The 23,335-nt window shown below is 40.5% G+C and overlaps 1 protein-coding gene across 1 annotated transcript in view; it reads right to left on the bottom strand.

Moving 5' to 3' along the window:
- CCDC178 (coiled-coil domain containing 178) overlaps positions 1-23,335 on the bottom strand; it is a 352,723-nt gene that overhangs the window by 297,267 nt on the left and 32,121 nt on the right. Inside the window, exons 2-4 of the mRNA XM_074944428.1 lie at positions 22,186-22,325; positions 20,829-20,863; positions 9,322-9,518 (exon numbers count right to left, since the gene is read on the bottom strand). Of these exons, the coding sequence (XP_074800529.1) occupies positions 9,322-9,518; positions 20,829-20,863; positions 22,186-22,311 (358 nt within the window). The 5' untranslated portion in view covers positions 22,312-22,325. The remainder of the gene's footprint in view (positions 1-9,321; positions 9,519-20,828; positions 20,864-22,185; positions 22,326-23,335) is intronic.

Here is a 23,335-nt window from a genome sequence, read left to right as displayed (position 1 = left end):
AAGTGGTCCTTTTCCCTGGTTCTTTGTTGAAGCACTTGGTGATGGCAGCGTTTTACCTAATCCAAGGGCAAAGACTTTGTGCCTTGGGGAATTTTTAACCTAAGCTGGTAGAAATAAGCTTAGGGGGTCTTTCATGCAGGTCCCCACATCTGTACCCTAGAGTTCAGAGTGGGGAAGGAACCTTGACAGCGGCACAGAACAATGGTAGATTTGCCTTGGCCATGCTGTCCATGCAATGAAATTGCAGAACCATAGCGTTATTCTAATCTTGCCTGTAATTTGCTACTGGAATAGCTTCCCGTTTCTACAACTTAGGGAAATAGGGCTTTATATCTTTGTAGTAGCTTGGACAGGAAAACAGCCTTCTTGTTGTACAAAAGATTATTGTCTCTCTCTCCAATAAATGGACACAAATCAGATGTCAAGAATGATAACATTCATAAACCCGTCGCAGAACACTTCAATCTCTCTGGTCACTTGATTACAGACCTAAAAGTCGCAATATTACAACAAAAAGACTTCAAAAACAGACTCCAATGAGAGACTGCTGAATTGGAATTAATTTGCAAACTGGATAAATTAACTTAGGCTTGAATAAAGACTGGGAGTGGGTGGGTCATTACACAAAGTAAAACTATTTCCCCATGTTTATTTCTCCCCCCCCCCCACCCCACTGTTCCTCAGACATTCTTGTCAGCTGCTGGAAATGGCCCACCTTGATTATCACTACAAAAGTTTTTCTTTCCCCCGGTCCCCCCCTTCCGCTCTCCTGCTGATATTAGCTCATCTTAAGTGATCACTCTCCTTACAGTGTGTATGATAACACCCATTGTTTCATATTCTCTGTGTATATAAATCTCCCCACTGTATTTTCCACTGAATGCATCCGATGAAGTGAGCTGAGGCTCACGAAAGCTTATGCTCAAATAAATTTATTAGTCTCTAAGGTGCCACAAGTACTCCTTTTCTCTCCAATCAGATGATAAAATGCAATGTCATGAGGTAACTGTAATATTGCAGTGTAACTAGATGATTTTGCTTTAAGATTTATTTTACTCAATTAGGAAGAAAAGCACACTGCGGGATAAAATGCATCCTACGCAATCAAGTCTTCCACCAATATTCTGTGCAAAATGTCATCATCTCTTCTTTGAAATGCCGTCTCCCTTTAATCAGTTGCTCTCTCAAATGTTTGTATTTTATGAAGCTTCTTATCCTTTTTGTGTGCTCTCAAGCAAACAGTGCAACAGGACCAACTGCTGGAGAACGTGCTTGCACTAGTGGCTATAGAAGAGGGAGAACATGATGATCTCTGATCAGATTCAAAGTCTGTTTTCTTTCCTGTGTTCAATACAACAGTGATGTGCCAAATTCAACTTTCTTTTGTATTACTGAAAGCAACTCCAGTGATAGAGTACCGGTTGCACATCTTCTAAACTAAAAAACTCATCCAGTAGCTGCCAATACAATTCATCACTCCTGGCTTTTGCTGCCAGCATCACAAAATTCTGTCCAGCACTGGGGGCTTTTGACAATTTTGCATTCTTTTGATTTTTTTTGACAGCACATTTTTCAAAATTTCATGAGAGTCTCTTTCTCTTTGATGTAAGCTTTAACAGGTTTGTATCTTCCATGTCTTCATATACTGTAACTTCCTTGTAGAGGTAAAATTCCCAAAGTATATTGTTAGAATTAACATTATAACCAGTTTTCATCTAGTAAAAGTATAGACTTGTGCTAGATCAGATATAAATTAGATCTATATGTGAGTATCAAAATTGCCATTTTTGTTCAGTGAACACTTTGACTGAAGCCAAATATGCGGCTGTGTATTGTCATCTCTAACACCACTACTGACTTGTGCATAAGTAACACTGAATTAAAAAGATGATTTCTAAAATATTTCAGAGGCTAGTACTGCATGCATAGGCAATTACAAATTAAAACTTTCTCGTAGGCAGACTAGATGTTACATTGTATGTACAAAAAGCTTGCAAATGGAGAAGCATTAGGAATTCACATACATCTACATCTACCCACTATGCTGTACAAACCATGGCCACACAACCTACTGCTACTGGTGCACAATCTTCTGTATGACTGATTTGGTCAGCAAATTGCAGTTGAAAATATAGAAAACTATTATAATCACTTGTGAGATACTTTCACAATTAAGAATATGCAATGTTAAAGTCATTTCATGTTAGTATATTGCAAAATGCTGATATCTCTCATTTTTGCCACATACTAAATAGCCTTATCATTTCTGGAAAAAAAATACTTGCCCATGCAAAACAAATAAAAATCTTTTACTACATTCTTGTTTGGTAGCTTTGACCAGTAAGCACCTGTCATAAATATAAAGGGAAGGGTAAACACCTTTAAGTCCCTCCTGGCTAGAGGAAAAACCCTTTCACCTGTAAAGGGTTAAGAAGCTAGGATAACCTCGCTGGCACCTGACCAAAATGACCAATGAGGAGACAAGATACTTTCAAAGCTGGACGGGGGGGAAAAGGGTTCTCTCTGTCTATGTGATACTTTTGCCAGGAACAGAAAAAGAATGGAGTCTTAGAACTTAGTAAGTAATCTAGCTAGATATGCGTTAGATTCTGTTTTGTTTAAATGGCTGAGAAATAAGATGTGCTGAATGGAATGTATATTCCTGTTTTTGTGTCTTTTTGTAACTTAAGGTTTTGCCTAGAGGGATTCTCTATGTTTTGAATCTGATTACCCTGTAAGGTATTTGCCATCCTGATTTTACAGAGGTGATTCTTTTACTTTTTTTCTTCAATTAAAATTCTTCTTTTAAGAACCTGGTTGCTTTTTCATTGTTCTTAAGATCCAAGGGTTTGGGTCTGTGTTCACCTATGCAAATTGGTGAGGATTTTTATCAAGCCTTCTCCAGGAAAGGGGGTGTAGGGTTTGGGGAGAATTTTGGGGGGAAAGACGTTTCCAAGCAGGCTCTTTCCCTGTTATATATTTGTTAGACGCTTGGTGGTAGCAGCAATAAAGTCCAAGGACAAAAGGTAAAATAGTTTGCACCTTGGGGAAGTTTTAACCTAAGCTGGTAAAAATAAGCTTAGGGGGTTTTCATGCAGGTCCCCACATCTGTACCCTAGAGTTCAGAGTGGGGAAGGAACCTTGACAGCACCATATTAAAGTGCTGAAATTAACTTACCAGTAAAAACTGATGTCATAGTCATGTTGCAACATTTCTGAAACTGTGCACCATTGTTTCACCTCACCTACAGGCTTATGAAACCACTTGACAGCTCCACATCATACCTCATCTAAACGTACATAAAATTATATAAGATGTGGGTGTGTGTAGAGTGTTTACATTAAACTCCAAAAATATTGCTCTTTTTAGAGATCTGCCACGTGCGTATAGTACAAAGAGCAATTCTTTTATGCAGCATACATCTAGCCCACATGACAAGAATAAAATGAGGTTTGCCAGAAGCTGGGATTGGACAACAGGGGATGGATAATTCAATAATAGCCCTATTCTGTTCATTTCCTCTGAAGCATCTGGCACTGGACGCTGTTGGAAGACAGGATACTTGGCTAGATGGACCGTTGGTCTGACCTAGTATGGCCATTCTCATCTTCTTCTTCTCTGTCTTCCGAGACTCTGTGATAAAATTGATCAGCTCAATCTGTTGGATACTTTTACCATTAGAATCAGCCAAAGCGGAGGAAGGATGGTTCATTGGTTATGGTGTGAGGCTGGAATTTGGGAGACCAAGATTCAATTTCCTGCTTTGCCACAGACTTCCTGTGTTACCTTGAGCAAATCACTTAGTCTCTCTGAGCCTCAGAACCCCATTTGTAAAATGAAAATAATAGGTCCCTATCTCACAAAGATATTCCGAAGATAAATACATTAAAAATTATGAGCCACTCACATAATGTGGCCATGGGGGCCACAGTACAATAATACAAATAAAAATAAATAAGTGCATAAAAAAGAGAGGCAGCCAAAGGCAAGTGATACAGATCTCCCTAATTCACAGAATTAAAACATCTGATAAAATGTACTAGCCATGAGGACTTTGCCTACAGTTAAGACATGTTGTAAACGTTTCCCAGCAATGCAAATGCCAGCTCAGCTGCAACAATATTGGAAACAGTTTTAGTGTTAGGAAACATGTGGATACCTATGTAAGTTAAGCCACGTAAATTAAAGTGAAATGCATTAGTTAAAGTGCATCAAACCCATGTGGATGCTCTCATTTCAGAAATAAAGTGGCATTCATTTTGTTTCGCTTAATTCACTTACTTTACATTCAAATCTTTAGTTAATTTGGCATCACTTTCTTGAGTATCCCCAAGTGGAAAAGCTCTTGGTGTGGCCACTGGCTGCTGCAGGTGTTATTAACACCATGTCATTTAACCCTGCTCAGAAAAAGCCTACTCAATATGTTATTACAAAAATACTAGTAGTAACTGGTGCCCTGACTATAACAGAATACCCAAATTCAGTGGTACCAAATTGATGGAAGTGAACGCGTTTTATCAACTGGGGAAAAAGTATAGAAATGTTGCTCCTGTAGCAGACCTCGTAGGAAGGCCTTGGGAGAGTCAAACAACATTTGGATTCTGCTGAGCAGGACTCCTGTAAGGAATACTGGCCTGATCAGTGAAGTCAACCGAAAGAGTTAACTCTGCTCTGTGAGACACCATGAGGGAAAAACATATGGAAAAAAACCTAATGTGTCTTTTAAAAAAAAATCAATCAATTTCATGTCATTATCATCATCATCACCACCACCCCCACCCCCACCCCATAACTGCATTGGTTGCTGGGGCACCATCACTGATGAGCAATCAACCAATTGTCTCCACCCCTGACGACTGTGTGTCAGTGCTTGAGTCTCTGAGAAGTACATTCCTGTCCATTCTTATGTTGTCAATCCACCTCTTCTGTCCATCAATCCATCCAAGGAGCATCTTGGATAGGCCAGATGATTTTGTTACATGGCCGTACCACTTCAGCTTGCGCTTCTTCATGGTCGTCAGGAGGTCTTCATATGACCCAGCGCATGGGGTGATGATGTTGAGAACCTGTTCATTAGTGACATGGTTGAAGTAGAAGATGCCCAGGACTTTACGGAAGTATCTCAACTCTGCTACCTGCATTTTCTGTTCAAGTTCTGCTGTAAGGGTCCATGTCTCGCATGCACACAGAAAAATGGAGATGACCAATGCATGTAGCAGTTTCAGTTTTGATTCCAGGGAGACGTTCTTATTCCTCCAAATTGGCTTTAGCTTTGCCACTGCTGCTGTTGTTTACGCAGTTTTTACCAGAATTTCTGCCTTGGATCTTTCATCAGTGATGACTGCCCCCAAATTCTTAAACTGTTTCACTGTCTCCAGCTCTTGTCCACTGACAGTGATATGTGAGCTGATCCTGTCACGTTTGTTTTGTCATCAGCTTGGTTTTCTCTGCACTAATTTCCATGCCATATTTTGTGGAGGTTTCATCCAATCATTTCACAAGGTTGGCAAGTTCATCTTCACTGCCTGCCAAGCCGTCAATATAATCAGCGAACCAAAGATTTGAGATTGTTCGCCCCCCCAGTGCTGACTGTGCATATGTGATCTTCTACGGCATCAGTCATTATGCTCTCCAAGTAGATGTTGAACAGTGTGGGCGAAAGAAGGCTGCCTTGCTGGATTCCAACAGTGGTGCAAAACCACTCTCCTATTGTGTCATTGACGAGAACTGCACTACTGGCCTTGGCTTACAGTTGTTTAATGGTAAGAATAAGCTTACAACCAACACTGCACTTCTTCATGGCTGCCCAGAGAGCTTCATGCCACACTCTGTCAAAAGCCTCTTGAAGTCAATAAAGACATGGCAGATGTCCTGCTGGTGTTGTAAGTACTTCTCACATAGAACACAAAGGTTGAAAATCTGTTCTGTGATACTTCTTCCAGCATGAAAGCCAGCCTGTTCTTCAGCGATAATAGTCTCCGCTTGTAGCTTCAGTCTGTTTGTCAAGGTTCCTTCCCCACTCTGAACTCTAGGGTACAGATGTGGGGACCTGCATGAAAACCCCCTAAGCTTATTTTTACCAGCTTAGGTTAAAACTTCCCCAAGGTACAAACTATTTTACCTTTTCTCCTTGGACTTTATTGCTGCCACCACCAAGGGTCTAACAGATATACAACAGGGAAAGAGCCCGCTTGGAAACGTCTTTCCCCCCAAAATCCTCCCCAAACCCTACACCCCCTTTCCTGGGGAAGGCTTGATAAAAATCCTCACCAATTTGCATAGGTGAACACAGACCCAAACCCTTGGATCTTAAAAACAAATGAAAAAAGCAATCAGGTTCTTAAAAGAAGAATTTTAATAGAAGAAAAAGTAAAAGAATCACCTCTGTAAAATCAGGATGGTAAATACCTTACAGGGTAATCAGATTCAAAACACAGAGAATCCCTCTAGGCAAAACCTTAAGTTACAAAAAGACACAAAAACAGGAATATACATTCCATTCAGCACAGCTTATTTTCTCAGCCATTTAAACAAAACAGAATCTAACGCATATCTAGCTAGATTACTTACTAAGTTCTAAGACTCCATTCCTTTCTGTTCCTGGCAAAAGCATCACACAGACAGAGAGAGCCTTTGTTTCTCCCCCCTCCAGCTTTGAAAATATCTTGTCTCCTCATTGGTCATTTTGGTCAGGTGCCAGCGAGGTTATCCTAGCTTCTTAACCCTTTACAGGTGAAAGGGTTTTTCCTCTGGCCAGGAGGGATTTTAAAGGTGTTTACCCTTCCCGTTATATTTATGACACTGTTCAATATGACTTTCAGTATCACTTTGCTGGAATGGCTAAATAAGCTTATGGTCTAGTAATTTTGACACAATTTCAGATTTCCTTTCTTTGGCAGAGTGATGATTAGTGACTGTGTCCAAGTGGAGGGCCACTCATCTAGTCTAGGACAAACACTAAAATGTCTTAATTATACCATTATATCATGGCATCAATAGAGGGCAGAATGAAGGTTGTCTGAGTGCCTAAACTGTGCATTTCTATACCTCAACATGTTTGCATTTCTTATGTGTACACTTATATCACACAGTAAGCTGGCCATTTAAGAGTGTGCAGTTATTCCTGAAAAGGGAGGACAAATGAAGAGTACAGCCCAGAATTCAAAGATTCCAAGGCCAGCAGGAATCATTGTGTTTATCTAGTGTGACCTCCAGCATAACACAGACCACAGAATTTCCCCAAAATTATTTCTTTTGAACTAGACTCTCTTTTGATTTATATCATGAAAGGGGTGGATTTTGGAGGCTTAGACAGTGGGTTAGGTCAACTGCAGTGAACTGACAGTGCTTGGAGCCAGGAGTGCTGGGAATCAGCAAATGACTGAAACAGAAGTGAAACTTAGGAAGATGTAGAGGAAGATGCAGGGTCTGATGCCAGGTTCAGAAAGACCTTGCTACACTTTAACTATGAAATTCCTGGGTTTGTAATGCTTGAGATAGTTACAAAATCCCTGTAACGTTTTTTACCCTGAAATTACAGATATGTACTCTCCTGCTTACCTTCACTTTAGCAAAGTTTTTGTATTTGAATAAATAACAACATCCATAATGATGATAATGACAATACAAGTTAATGCAAGGAAAGAATCTCATCAGCTGGCTTTGGTGATGTAACTCAAGGGAGTGGAGTTTCAGAGTTTTCTCACATTAGAATCCCATGCTGATTTTTTAAAAACAATATTATATCACTGCATATATTAACAAAACTGAAAATGTGTTAATTATATTCCATGTTCCAAACATTTCATATTTCTAATCAAAGTGCAGATGAGTATGCTGAAATTAATATGTCCATATGGTAATACATGAATATGATTTAAAGTATCACCGTTGAATGAGAAAGTAACCCTTTTAGTAGCTATAATCCTGAATTATTGTATTGAAGAATTAAAAATCCACAGTTATCAGTCTCCCCATTCTTCCTTGACAAACCGGTGTTTCAGTTGTAGCACGAATTTCTCCCTAAAGTAGTTTCAGATCGCTCTGTGAATGTGAATTGTGAGCCTGATGACCTTCTACCCCAATACCTCCTCTTTTCTCAAAATATGTTTGTAAAAATACCATTCTGTTTTGCTTGCCTGACATATTGCCCTTCAGAAGGACAAAGGCACTCATTGGAAGTGGATAAGGAGCGAACACAGAGTCTCCTGTTTCCAAAGCCACTATCAGTCATTGTCTAACGACAATTAAAATTCAGACTGATTATCAATGATAGATTAGGATAGGTAAATTAGCAACATACCACCCTTTTTTTTTTAAAGTTTAATAAGTTACTGCCACACAAAGGCAAAATAAAAAGAGTTAAGCTTAATTGTATTAAAACTAATCCCAAATAAAGATGCAGGAATAATAATCAGTTACAAATCAGAAAAACAACTTTAAAGAAAAAACTACAGAAAACCTTCTATTATAAAATTAACAGTTTTAGTTTAAGATTAGGCTTCATACATAAATTATTTTCTCTGAAAACAGTGCCTACTTTTAAACTTTTATTCTTATTCTTGGAAAGTTTTCTTTCCAAACTCTTGTTTTCTTTTTTAACTTTTAAACTGCTGTCACGGTTAAAAGGAAGTTACAACAAAGGTACTATAATACATAAAATGGTTCACCTTTAATTCACAAAATAAATGTAAATATTGAGTTTACATATTTTGAGTACAATTAAAAATAAAATATTTTGAGTACAATTAAAAATAAAATATTGCAATACTTTTGATGACTATGGTGGGGTGTTATGTTTTTTTGTTTACAGCAGAGACAAAGAGGAATATTGACAGGCTTCTCAGTACACATCGTTCCTAAACCTATGACCACCTTCTAGATATTTGAGCACCGAAGAGCAAAATCATCTAGCTCCTACTAAATATTAATAAGTTCTTTATCCAAGTATTTCTACATTTTACTTATTCCTAAAAACAATTTTTACTTTAGTCTAATTTTATGTTTTGCTCCTAGTTCACATTCCCTGCATCACCCTGAATAATTTCTTCCTCTTCCCAATGTTCATTCCTTTGATATATTTGTAGACCATTTTGTGCACTCTTATGCTATTTCCTAAATAAATGCTCAATTGTTCCATCGTATGTTCAATTTTTTTCTGCATAATTGTTTAAGTAAACCAAATTCCTAACAGTAAGTCAATAGTTTACTGCAGTGCTAGAAGAGCTAATGGGACTCCAGTCTAACTGTACTTGATTATTCTCTCCCTCATAATAGGCAGACTACAACCTAACGAAAACTGTTAGTTTTAATTACAATACCTTTTTGTACAGCTATAGGGAATTGCTGAAGCCTCCAAATTGACATGCAATCAATTTTCATTGCAAGCTTTTTCTTTCGCTGTTTTTCCCGCTTCAAAGCTTCTTCAGCCTCTTTACGTTCAGCTTCTAGTCGCTTAATCAACTCAATGACCTCTGATAACACCGCTTCTGTTTCCTGCTTTAAGGTTAAAGTCCTGCTGTTTTAAAATACATTTTTAAAAGTTACATATAAAACTATATATATATTTCTAAGTTTACACACACACACACACACACACACACACACACACACACCCCTTCAGCTAAGTTCTCAAAATAAAGTTGTCCTATTTACATATACCGGAGTATACACAATTACTTGCAACACAAAACTGGCATTTTCAATAGTATTTTCCCCTCACTTTATTTCAGATACAGAGTACAGTAAATGTATAGTAAAATGGCTGACAACATAACCTCATTTGCTTATGGGGATACTATCCAGATAAGAGTACAACTGCAAAATTCTTCCAGATCCCTTTAATGTACTTTTCCTGGTAGAGAAAGTACCTTATTAAAACATCTGTAACTCTGATAAAATTCAATGACATCTCAATATCATTATCTTACCATGAGCATTTAGACTTAGTCAAAATTCCACTCTGTGAAAAGCTGCTACAAAAAATGCTTCAAGCACTCAGGATAAATTATTTCCATAAAAGAATCTCTGAGGTCAAGGTCTGCTGTTCTGATTTATACACGTACATAAAATATTAAAATGTTTAAACTACAGTCTTTAGGGTTTCAGCTGGGCCTCCCATTATGCACCTACAATTTAAGGGTTGAAGGGACCACCAGATCATCTAGTTGACCTCCTATACAACACAGGCCACTCCACTAAGCACAACCCAGGCTTTTCCATACAGAGTCCAACTACCAGAATTAGACAAAAGTGTTACAGCCCCCAGAAGACCAAACTATTGTGTGCAGCAGGTTTAAAAAAAATCAAAAAATTGCAAACACAGAAAGGTAGGCCACAGCTTAAAATCTGTGGTGAAATCCTTGCCTTAATGAAGTCAATGGGAGTTTTGCCACTGACTTCAGTGGAACCAGGATTTCACCTCTGCCGCTTAATATTTATTGACAAGTTATGCAACTGGCTTCCTTTCAATAAATGGAAAGTCAATTTTTTTTATTTTTAAATCAAAACTTTAAAAGGTATTTGCTGAATATTGTTTTTAATTGCATGAACTGTAAAAGAGCCTTAGCCTTTTTGTCAAGACAACTGTATGAATGCATTGTATTATTATTACTATTATAATTTGTGTCCACAGGTGCCAAGCAAAAAAGGCTTCTAGAATTTCCAGCAGCCACAGAGGCTATTTTTGGCTGGTTCAAACCCTAAATGCCTAAAATAGAGTAGGGGTTTAATCACAGAAATGAAAGATGTCTCAGCATAAACAGAGCAATTTGTGAGACAATAATTTATCAGTACTTAATATGCTATTGTGTTTTAGTTCTCCACCTTGCAATTCAGGAAGATATTTACATTTTTAAAATGTGTATATGTTAGGTATATTGCAATCATTGTTACAACTTTAAAAATGTTACACAAGGGAAAACAAATTTACGAGTAAAATTCTGTCATTCAGAACGAACACCTTGAAACATCTTTACCTTCATAATAAATCCCAATGTCTTTAACATCCAATTTAGAGGAGTTTGATAACCAGATATCTTCACTATATTCAGTGCTGTCCATATCTGAAATCCTATATGTACAGTCAACTGTCAGTAACAATTTTGTCATTCAAACAGACACTGACAAATAAATACTGCCTTTTAGAACACAAATTAACATGTTCCATTTTTTAAAAAGGAAGGTGCTGCTCTTCTGGGAAAGAGTGAGCCTTAGGGGAAAACACAGATAAATAAACTGCCTGATTCAGATGAAAGGATAAAAGGTCTTGGATAAAAGGTCTTGTCCTCAGAAAACTGATTGTAAGCTCAGCCATTAGGGCCTGCAACTCTTTTTGCTGAAGTCATGGCTATCAGGAATGTGGTTTTCTGAGACTGGGGGCAGTGGACAGGATGCAAGGGGCTCGAACAGAGGGCCCATCAGAGCCGCCAGAACCGTGTTTAGGTGCCACAAGGGAACCAGTTCTCGGGCCAGAGGATGTAAGCAGAGAATCCCCTTCAGATATCTCATCACCATGGCATTAGAAAAAACAAACAGACTTCCCTTGAATGGGTCAGGGTGGGGTGGAACACGGATATTGCTGCCAAATGCAGTCTCAGCAAACTGAGTGCAAGGTGTATTGTGGATGGCCCAAAGTTCCAACACGCTGATATGGAGTGAGGCTTCCTGTTTTGATCACAGGCCCTGCACCCTCAACGAGTCAAGATGCATCCCCCAACCCAGAAGGGAAGCATCGGTAACCACTAACTTGGTTGGAAAGGGCCAAGTGAAGGGGACTCCTTGTCACACGTTGTGTGGGGACTCCCAGCAGTGCAAGTAATTTAGGCCTGCTGGAGGAAGGTAAACCAACCTGTCCAGAGAATGCAAGGCAGGGAAGTAAACTATCCTGAGCCTCATCTGAAGAAGGCGAGGATGCAACCTGGTGAACTGGATCACCTGCGTACAAGCAGACACATGGCCCAACAGACTCAGAGACAGACAGACTGTCGAGGAAGGCTGAGATTGCAGACTGAGGCAGAACTGTTGAATTGCCTGGAAGCAGTTGGTCAGCAGGAACACCCTCAACCTTGTGGAAACTAAAAGGGCTCCAGTGAACTTCATTTCTGAATGGGAGCCAAAGTGGACTTTGCAGTGTTTAAAATGAGTCCCAGACAGCCAAGAAAATGCAATATGGTGTCAACATGGGGAAGAACCTCCTCTCTGGAGCTGCCCTTCAGCAACCAGTCATTGAGGTATGGGAAGATGTGGACTTCCATCCTCCTGAGATATGCCATGACCACAACCATGCATTTGGTAAAGAAGCAGGGGCCAGAAGAGAGGCCAAAACAAGAGAAGCGTGGCATTCTACCACCAGAAAATGCAGAAACTTCCTGTGGCTCAGTAGAATGGCCACATGAAAGTAAGCATCCTAAAGGTCCAGTGCAGCAAACCAATCATTCTGAGACAGTGTAGGGAGGACAGCCAACAGAATGACCATGTGGAATCTCATGCACTCAATGGATTTTTTGAGGCCTCAAAGTTCAAGAATTAGGTCTTTTCCAGCCCTTGGATTTTGGTATCGGGAAGTACCGGGAGTAAAAGTCATGGCTGTAGTGTTCCAGTGGAACTTCCTCTGACACTCCGAACTTCAACAGCACTGACCTGCTTGATGAGCAGTGTCTCGTGAAAGGGACAGGGAAGGGAAGTGGAAAGGGGGGGAGGGGCATAGAATGGAACTGAGTTGCATAGCCTGATCTGACAGTGTCTAGGACTCAGCTGTCTGAGGTAATCAAGTCCCAAGCATTGTAAAAATGGGCCAGCCTATCCCCAAAGGGATAGGGAGATGAAGGGGTTGGAATAATGATGAACCAGTGCTCCGAACAAAGGAGTCAAAATGGGCATTCAGCCTATGGGGGTCGGGCATGTGAACTGTCCAAAGCCTGAGCCCAAATGCTTCCTCTTGTGGGATCTATCCTTCTTCCCGCTGTTTCAGGGAGGGAAAGGTTGTACAAAGGAATGGTCCTGCTGTGCCCTATCGTGGCATCTTTGTGAGGACAGTATGTTCACTCCCAAGGACCTCAAGGCAGCCCTGGAATCCTTGAAGGAGAGCCAACTGTCATCAGTCTTGTCGGAGAACAAGACTCGGCTGTCAAAGGGTAAGTCCTCAATGGCTTACTGGATGGATGTCCAGAGCAATCCCAGAGTTGTGCAGCCAGGAAGTCCTCCTCATAGTCACTGCCAAGACCATGACCTGGGCTGAAGTGTCCACAATATCAAGGGCAGACTGCTGGGATGTTTTAGCCATCAAGCAGTCTTCCACAACCAATACCCAGACCTCCTCATGCAAAGCCTCAGGTAACTGGTCCTCGAATTTAGACATGGCTGACCAATTGAGGAAATCATATTTGGATAGCAAAGCTTGCTGATTTTGCTCATTTGTGGGGTGATGGGTTCGGTCACAGAGACCCCCTTGGGACTGTCACCTGATATGCTGAAACTACATCTGAGCCAGTTTTGTTTGCCAGCTTGGGACACCAGAACCCTGTCTTGTTGAGCCAGACACACTAGCCTGCTGCAACACAGACCCAGGGTCTGAACCATGCCCCCAAAGCTACAGACTTAACTGAAAACAGCTCAACAAGTACTCCTGTTTCCAACACCCAGACACCCAGCTCCCAATGGCATCCAACCCCCAAATAAATTTGTTTTCCTCTGTATAAAGCTTATACAGGGTAAACTCATAAATTGTCCACCCTCTATAACACTGATAGAGAGATATGCACAGCTGTTTGCTCCCCCAGGTATTAATCACTTACTCTGGGTTAATTATTAAACAAAAGTGATTTTATTAAGTATAAAAAGTAGGATTTAAGTGGTTCCAAGTAACCACAGACAGAACAAAGTAAGTTACCAAGCAAAATAAAACAAAACACACAAGTCTAAGCCTAAATCATTAACAAACTGAATACAGGTAAATCTCACCCTCCGAGATGTTCCAATAAGCTTCTTTCACAGACTAGACTTCTTCCTAGTCTGGGCCTAATCCTTTCCCCGGTACAGTCCTTGTTAGTTCCAGCTCAGGTGGTAACTAGGGGCTCTCTCATGACTGGCAGCTCCCTTTTATATCTTTGCCACAAGGTGGGAATCTTTTTTCTCTCTGGGTTCCCACCCCTCCTTCTAAATGGAAAAGCACCAGGTTTAAGATGGATTCCAGTACCAGGTGACATGGTCACATGTCCTGTGAGACCCCAAGCCTCCATTCTTCCTGGGCTGACTCACAGGGACACAGGAAGACTTGCAAGTAATCAGAGCCATTTACAGCCAATTGTCCTAGCCAATGGGAGTCATCAAGATTCCAAGCCACCATTAATGGCCCACACCTTGCATAATTACAATAGGACTTCAAAGTAATACTTCATATTTCCAGCTTCAGATACAAAAATGATACATTCATACAAATAGGATGAACACACTAAGTAGGTTATAAGCTTTGTAATGATACCTTACAAGAGACCTTTTGCATAAAGCATATTTCTGTGATGTTGCACTCTATATGTTTATGGAAATATGCTTATGAGTGTGAATATAATGTAACAGAAATATGTATAGATCTTCCTGCCCAGAAGATCCAACCTCTTGGAGTCTCTGCCCTTGGGGGTAGACTTGAACTTACCCTGATGAGCCCTGTCGTTTACTGCTGTTATGACCAGAGAATTCAGGGCCAGGTGAGAAGAGAACCCCTCAAATCCTTGCATGAGAACAAAGTAGTGCTTTTTAATGCACTCAGCCACCGGTATACCGCAGCCGGTGTACTCCACAGGGCTCTCACTGGCTCAAGTAGCACATCACTGATCAGGAGGGTCACTATCCGAGGGATGGAGGGCTGTAAAATGTCCACCAGTCGGTACATGTTCTCTTGAAGAAACTCCACCTGGATGCCTAGGAATGTGGCTACGCTGCATAAAAAGCCCTCCGGAATAGAGGGGGAGGAGAAACCAGGCAGCACAGCATTGTCCAGCAATGAGGAAGAAGGTCTCGCCTGAGCCAAACTGACTCTCACCCATGGGAAGACATCCCAAGTGGGAGGACTCCAGCAGCTCTGCAGGGAGGAAGTCCACCCATACCTGGGCTTGCAGTTGAGCTGAAACCACTGCCATTGACCTGGCGGGTGACTTCAGCATCGAATGGGATGAAGAGCGGGATCTCTGAGAATTTATCAGGGGATGAGGAGCGGGAAGATCATCAGACCCTTGGAACTCATCAGATGATGCAGAGCAGGAAGATGATGGTTCCAACTCGGAATCAAAAGTGTCCCAGGATCTCAGCAACATGGGTGGAGCAATGCCTGAGGGAGCCAATAGGCAGTCTGATTCATCCGTCGCCCAGAACAAGGCAGGAATCGGTGTCCCCAGTGAAGGCAGAAGACTCAGTGCAGAGCGTGCCATTTCTGCAGGCAGTGTCGGTCATGCGTAAACAGCGGTACCAGAGCACCGAAATACATCAACATCAAGGATGGCAAAAGCTGCCATGGAAGCATCTACAGTGTTTAATGCAGTGAGGCTGAAGAGGGTCCTGGTGCCGAGGTCTCCACCCCCGGAACCGATTCTGGTATTGGCTCCATCTTCACCACAGGAAGGGGAGCATCTGGACGCAATGCTTTCAGACACAAGGGTTCAGCGGCTCACTCCATCAGAGGGGCTATAGGTGCCGTAGCCCTGGGAAAGTCCTGGACCAAGAGTGACGTTGGGACTAGAAGGCAGAGTAGGTCTGCAGCTGCCTGGTACACCAGCAACACGGATGCAGTCAGTACCGGCATCTCCCTTATCAGTACTGGACTCAATGGATGCCCGGAGGCCTGAAGTGGAGTAGATGGTACAGGATTTCTGACTTTCCCGTTCAGTACCAGGGAAGGGTCAGTGGTACCAGTGCCATCCCATGTGCTGGAACCAGTCCCATGCCAATCTGCACTTTTCTTGGGGGAGGCAGAGGAGTTGTCCCACAACCTGGAGTGGTACCAACTGATCTTATGAAACCTCTTCCTCGGATCCTCTGTCTCTTCAGCAAGGCACCTACCCCAGAACAAAAGGTGGCAGTGCTCTCCGAGCCCAAGGGTGATCTTCAACCCAAGAGAGGCCTTAGTACCAGATCAGACCACATGGTCTGTTCAAGCAGGTGCTGCTTGTGGTGAAGGTCCTGCACCACCTGAGTCCTCTTTTTAAACAATTTACAGATCAATCAATGCTCCTTAAGGTGGGCCTTGCTAAAACAAAGCAAGCACCTTGTATGGGGGGTCGCTGTTGGAGATCACCCCTCCACACAATGGACAATGTTTAAACCCTGGTGAGAGCATCACTGGGGAACACTATCTACTGACTACTAACTAATACTAACCACCTAACTGTATACAAGAAACTAGACTAAGACTGAATGCAAGGTTGTAAGACTACAACCACACAGAGCTCCTACTCCAGCCACAGGCAGTGAGAAGGAACTGAGAGGAGTAAGGGCGCCGCCGCCTCATAAAGCCAGGGGAGGGACCACACCTATGAGGTGCTAGCGATGCCCCTCTACAAGTACTACTAGACATAAGTCTCCAGCTCCAGTGAGCTTGGCGCTCACACGCCTACATGGAATACACATTGGCACCCACTTGAAGATGAACTTAGTACTATTTCCAATACAGCACTTCCAATTATGAAGTAGAGGAGGCTGGATAAATACAGATGTGAGTAGGATGCTTACTGGAGTGAACTTTGCTTATGTGAAGAAGTTAAATTTAACTGCTTTTGTACTAAGCCACAACAAACCAAACATGGTGAATACTTAAGTTTAAAAGCAAACAATATATTCCAAAATAAAAGAACGTAACAGCAAAGCTATAGAGAGTGTTGCTATTATACAAGAAAATAAATATGAAAAAGAAAATTAAGACCATGTATCATTCTAGTCTTGCAAGATTTTGAAAATGATATACTTCTATCTTGTACTTTCTAATAATATATGATACACTTCAGACATATAGGTAGGATGAATAACTGAGCAGGGTAAGGTTTAAGTACCGCATTAATTGGCTTATGATCGGTTTTAAAAGAGAGTAACTGTTTGCCGGGATGTCTTTTGACACCTATAAAGCCAGCAGTTATAAGTCCCTTGACTTTTACGGGTCCTGTTGTATTGATTTCAACAGTCACAACAGTTCCCAGCCAATTATCTGCTACCAAAGGCTTGAGCAAGACACTGTGGCTCAACTTCCACTTGGAGAGGTGGTGGCAGGGATCCCCCACCCAGAGAGGCAAATGCAGGGGCCCCTTTTCCTGCCCAAGAGCAGCAGCAGAGATCCCACTTCCCACAGGGAAGCAGAAGATTCCCCCTTTCCCTACCTGAAAAGCAAGGGTGGCAGCAGAGGGACCCGACAATATTTACCCCATCACCCAGTATGTATCCATTTGGGGGACTGGGAGGGGACCAGTGCATTCTTCTCTTGACGCCAGAGTCCTCTGCTTGGATGCTGTTGGTGGGCACCCCAGAGAACTGAGTCTTGGCATTAACTCCCTGTTGAGTTGCATGGGCCAGCTCTTTCATCTCAGAGCTATTGTTTCAAGCTGTCTGCTGACTCAGGCAGACATCACTGCATCAGTTACTCTTAATACACATTTTTAAGGGTTTCTTTACAACCATGAGGGCTAGAAACTTATTTATTAAATGAAAGCTGGAATTCTGGTGTAATCACATGATTCCAGGAGCTAGGGCCTTATGCACAGGCATTTAGTGCTTATGCCCAGTTGCTGCAGCCATGTGTGTTCTACACATACAGCACCGCAGCCATCAGCTCTCCAACATGTGTCAGTACATCTTTCCATCTGCCCTATACAGCTTGCATAGACAGCGGGAAGTGGGGCCAACACCAAGGAAATGAGGAGGGAAGGGAAAGCTGGAGACAGAATCTGGGTAATGAAGAATGTGGGAGGCCAGCCGTTGACCTCCACTATTGGGTGAATGGACGGTCAACAGTAGAATTTTCTCTTCCCCACTCCCTGCCTGAGCCCATCTCAGCTCCCACTCCTCTTATCTAACTGCAGTGCAAAAGGGAAGTATGAAAGAGACCCAGAGAGAGAGAACACAGAGCTGACAATGAAGTGGGAGGAAGGACACAGTTGATTCAAAAACAGCTGCAGCCACAGCACCAGACAGCTACACCTTCAGATAATTAAGACCCCAGATATGGAGAGAAGATAACTGAGGGGATAAAAGTTGGAGGGAGGAAGAGGGGGAGATGAAGACAGAGAGCTGAGGTCCTTAAGGAAGAAAGGACAAAGAAGGAGTAATAGGAAGGGAACGAAAGAGACTGGAAGTTTGGGAAGAGGAAGGAAAGACTAATGAGTGGAAAGGAAACACTGGGAGGACCAGTGACTGTAAGAATTTTTGGAGAGGCTAGAGTGTGTGTAGAGTCTTCTGAAACTGGAAGGAGGCACCAGAATCTGAAAAGAGTGGTACAGAAAAATAGGATTTGGAACATCAGCCACGGACTGCTATTGGAGACACCTGGAAAATGTCAGAAGGGGAGAAGTTCAAAGATGGTTAAGAATACCAGAAGAAGCCCAAGCAGAACATTCAGACTTAATGGAAGGAGGAGGGAAATCAGTGCACAGCTTGGGAGCCTGTTACTTTCCCATCCATGCTTCCCCAGCCATATGGAGCATTCCTGGATCTCAGGAAACTGAAAACAAGGACTTTCTCTCTTGGATAGATCTTAAAAAGCCTCTTGGGGCAGCAAATCAGCAGCTGACCAGAAACAGTCATCTACGCACCCAGTAGCTTGATATCAATAGAACTTTTCCTCATTTTCACTCTCTTTCATTGGGAAGGAGTTGGGAAAAGGGCACCTAAGAGTTAGTTGATGGCTCTCTCAAAATACTAGAGAGGGTAGGAGGTGCTATTTTTCAATTGTTAAAATCAGTGATAAATATTTGAAAACAGACTATGGATAAAAAAGTATTAAAGCATTTGAAAGTCAAGGGTTACAATAAATTAGGCAAGGGTTAAAAAGAATTTATAAAAACAGGCAACATTTAAATACCAATACTAATAACACCACAATTACAGTGCTAAAAGCAATTTTTTAATACACATAAGGGTTAAGTATACAAAATATTCAAAAATAGAAAATAAAATTAATAAGAATTATATTTAAAAACAAGATTAGGTATGTATAAAGCCAAAAGACATGGGTTAAATATAATTAAAACTACAAAACAGAGCAAACAAAAGTTAAATATAGTTTTTAAAAGAAAAAAGGAAAGAGTTATTCAAAACACTATAATGGCAAAGGTTAGATACAATTATTTTTAAAAACAGTACAATCAAAATTCAGAAAAAGGAAGGGTTAAAATACTCTACATAGCGACAATAAGCTATGATGAATAACATCAAAGCAACAGACACTAGGCTGGGGTTAAGTAAGGAAAAGTGGAATTCAGCTTTAGTCAAGAGATAATGAGGGGGAATTTTTGTGTCTCTTTACTTGTGTCTGTACCTGGTTGGTCTGTCAGACCCCAGTCCTGCAAAGCAGCTCCATGCAGACAGACCCCTGACCTGCATGGCGCATATCTAACTACACTGGTGTCTGCACAGTACAGCAGTTTGTAGGACTGGGGCCTAAATTAATGTTACTAGATTACAAACTCTTCAGGGCAGGTCCCATGCTTTTTTATTTGGCTGTATGATGTCTAGAACATTTTGGGGGCTCAGCAAATAAAAAATATGTTCAATGGCCAATAACAGTTAGTCCTGATTTCAACTAAGTCAATGTCAAATTCATATATGCACACCTGAGAAGATACTGGATATTGACCAATGAGCACAAACAGCATCTGTTCTCATTTACACTAGTGTAAACCTGGAGTAAAATCACTGAAGACAATGAAGTTATTTTGGATTTACACTGTCGTACAGAGATCAGAATCCAGCCTCCATCCATTCTTTCATCAGTTATTGCTGTTATAAAAGATTGGACTAAGTGAAAAAAGGCAGTTCTAAAAAAAGATGTATAGATGGGGTTCGTATTATTAAGGTTGCCTTAAAAGCATCCCTGCCAACCACAAATGAAAGATTTTGAAACTCACACAACCAGGTCACAAATAATACTGGAAGTACAAAAGGTATTTATTTAGTGTAAAGTTTAAAACTATGTAGGATGAGAAATTTGAGGGAGAGGATTAAAAATGTCTACTTCCTCTCAGTATGATTGGTCACCAAGCAGTGTCAATTTCAAAAGGACTTTTTCCTCTACCCAGGTTTTGGAATTGTCTGTCCTCTTTTGGGGGGCCTCTTGCATAGTTAAACAGCATCTGAGGTAACTGATCTCTTATACAAATTCAATAAATGTTACATATAAATAAAAGAAAGTTTAAGAAAATTTACACAGAACAATATGAGTTTACAAATATCACAGAGCACTGCAACGAAGTATGGTTTATCATAACTAGTCTGGCCTTCACACTTAATACTTCAAGGCCAAGATTTTAAAAATGGGACTCTACAGTAGAGCTACAACTTCCATATTTTGGCACCTAACTAAACAGCCTGATTTTCAGACGTGATGAGCACCTAACAAATCCCACTGACATCATCAACTAGTCATTTAGGTCAAATGCTCCATATACCATTATCGATCCCAGGAGCCATCCAGTTCCCCAAAATGCTATATAAAAAAAGTATGGTAATTATAGTTCCATTCAAAGCACGGCGGAAAATGTGTAAAGTGCTGAAGTTCATGTAGTGTGTTTTTTAGGCAGACTAACTTATCAAACAATGATCTGGCATTAAAACAAAAATCATGTATAATTCTTACCATGGCATTTTCTCCTTCTCAAGTGTACGATCATGCTGCAAACATAAAAGCTATATTTCACTAAGGCATCTTGGTCAAATACATGTTTTCTAATGTAAATGTAACACGTCACTAAACTTTCCATTGCAAGGGGGACACATCAATGTACATAAACATGAATTTGTTTTTATCTGCTTTAAAAATAATTATAGCTAACATGTCTTTGGAATTGTGTATATCCCAAATATATATGAGCTCTTTAATATCTTTTCAGATAAATAAGATAAATGATAACCAACTCTAAATAAGAGTCGTTTTTTAAAAAATTTCTAATAATACCTGCTCCATACCATGCCAGAAATTATGAATAAATAATACTCAAAAACAGTCTTTGTCAATACAAAAGAAAACAAAAAAAGATGCCATTTTATAAACATTATCTATTACCCAATTTTGCAAGGTATCTTTACATACAGTTTCTCCACTTTCTTCATAAACATGAAGGAGGCAGGGTAGGTTCTCCCTTTAACTTTACTAATTGCTATTTGGAAAAAGCTCCTCATATAAGAGTATATTCTCTCAATGACCCCGATCATGTTCCCAGAGAAGTGTGTGGCAAATTTCCTGTTACTGTACTATACACACACATATACATTTTATCTTTCTTCTACCTATCTGCCAGTATGTATCACCTCCCTCATGTCTTCTTTTCTCCCCTCAACTTAGCTTCCCTACTCATATTCTTTTTAAAATGTATACGCCAGCTGCAAGCCACCTTCCAATCCTCCTGCAAAGTTTTCCAAAGTTTGGGAAATCCTACATAACAAGCTCTAGGAAAAGAAGATGCATCAGTCTCAATTCTACCAACATATAACCAGGTAAGAGAAAATTAGATGCAGTGTTATCAACCCATGCTTTTTAGTGGACATTAGAATAAAGAAACACTGCCTTTTATTTTTAAATCAAAGAACTATTAAATGTTGTTAGAAAACAAAATCACTTATTAAAAATGACACAGTGGTACACAGATCAAATTTATCTATCTAGTTGGTTTAGTGTCAAAAAAAGTTTATTGAATACCATTGAATATACTGGAACAATTTGGCTTAGGAAAAATCAAGATGTCCTCTATGTGCCTTTGGATGATGATGTGTGAAACAGACAGAAGACAGCTTAATTTTAATGAGGTAGTTTGACCAGGACTGTACATAGCTAAAAAAATGTCTTGACTAGTAAATGAACTAGCCTGACATTGGTTTAGAGAGAGTATACTACTTTCCATTATTATAAAATGGAAATCCTTTTCAAAGATACAATCTGGTTATCTATACAGACCCAAGATTCTGTTAACATTTGACAATTTTTAGTCATACAGTACCTGTTGAAAGGAGCTTTCTATCTTTATTTCCAGCTCTCGAATGTGATTAATAGCTTTGTTAACACATGGAGATGGAGTATTTACAAAAGCACAACTACGACGCCTGGTGGGGTAACCTAGGAGCATCTCTTTATTCTTACCTGAAAACAAAATGCACACCAAAAGTCACATATAAATGTCAGCATTTTTTTCCATTCATTTTCAAGTAACAAATCTTGGTTTTATGATTAAGACGACATAGCAAGTAGCTCTAACAGTGTGAATGTATTTTGCACAAAGTTCTAGCCCACTGTCATTTACAACAGCAAACATCAAATTTCAGATTTTAAGAAAATGCAAGAAGTTAGCAGAGGATTAAAAATACAATCTAAAAGGTGAAAGGAGAAACTCAAGAAAGTATAGAAAAATGCAAAGAGGAAGAAACTAAAAAATAAAGAGACAAGACAAAGGAATCTGAGGCCAAAAAGCAATTTAATGCATTCCTCCATCTAAGGCTCATCACAAGTGAAATGAGTTTGATGGTTTATTTCTAGCCCTTAGTGGATAATTGTCCAAATCAGGAAAATGACAACAACAAGTAACAGGAAACGAGTGCCACCTTCTGCTCTAGAAAGGCCCAGAGTGGAACAGAAATGGTGAAAGAATATCTCTGGTGGACCCGCTTGGCAGCTCTGCATATACTACACCTAGCTCTAGCCAGTGTACTCTTTTACTTTTTGGAGGAATGAAAGCATGGAACAATCCTTTTCATTTTGGGGCAGTGAAACTATCCCAGGAATAAACCATTTTAAGCAAACACTTACATTAAAAAACTATAAGGTTTCCCTGAGTCCCCTACTCAATTCTGTTACCTGATAAAAAAACAGATTGTGCCACCTGACTCACATGCAGCAGTATCTTAATGACCTGCTGAATAAGATACTGTACAACTTAAGTAAGGGTATCAGAGTCTGACCCAAAATATCATCTATTGAAGAAACAAGGATGCTGAATCCAAACGAGAGTTTTGAAGAAAATATAGCGAATGCCATGTGGCTGTCCTGCAGAACTCCTGGATATAAACTGATGTAAGGCTAGCTACTATTACTGATGTACCTGAGACTACATATACCTTTATATGCTCTGAAGATTCAGATATAACAATAAATCA

This window comes from Natator depressus, chromosome 2 (assembly GCF_965152275.1).
Source record: "Natator depressus isolate rNatDep1 chromosome 2, rNatDep2.hap1, whole genome shotgun sequence".
Taxonomy (NCBI): domain Eukaryota; kingdom Metazoa; phylum Chordata; order Testudines; family Cheloniidae; genus Natator; species Natator depressus.
The sequence above is the reverse complement of the archived record's forward strand: the minus strand, read 5'-3'. Positions and strand labels throughout refer to the sequence as shown.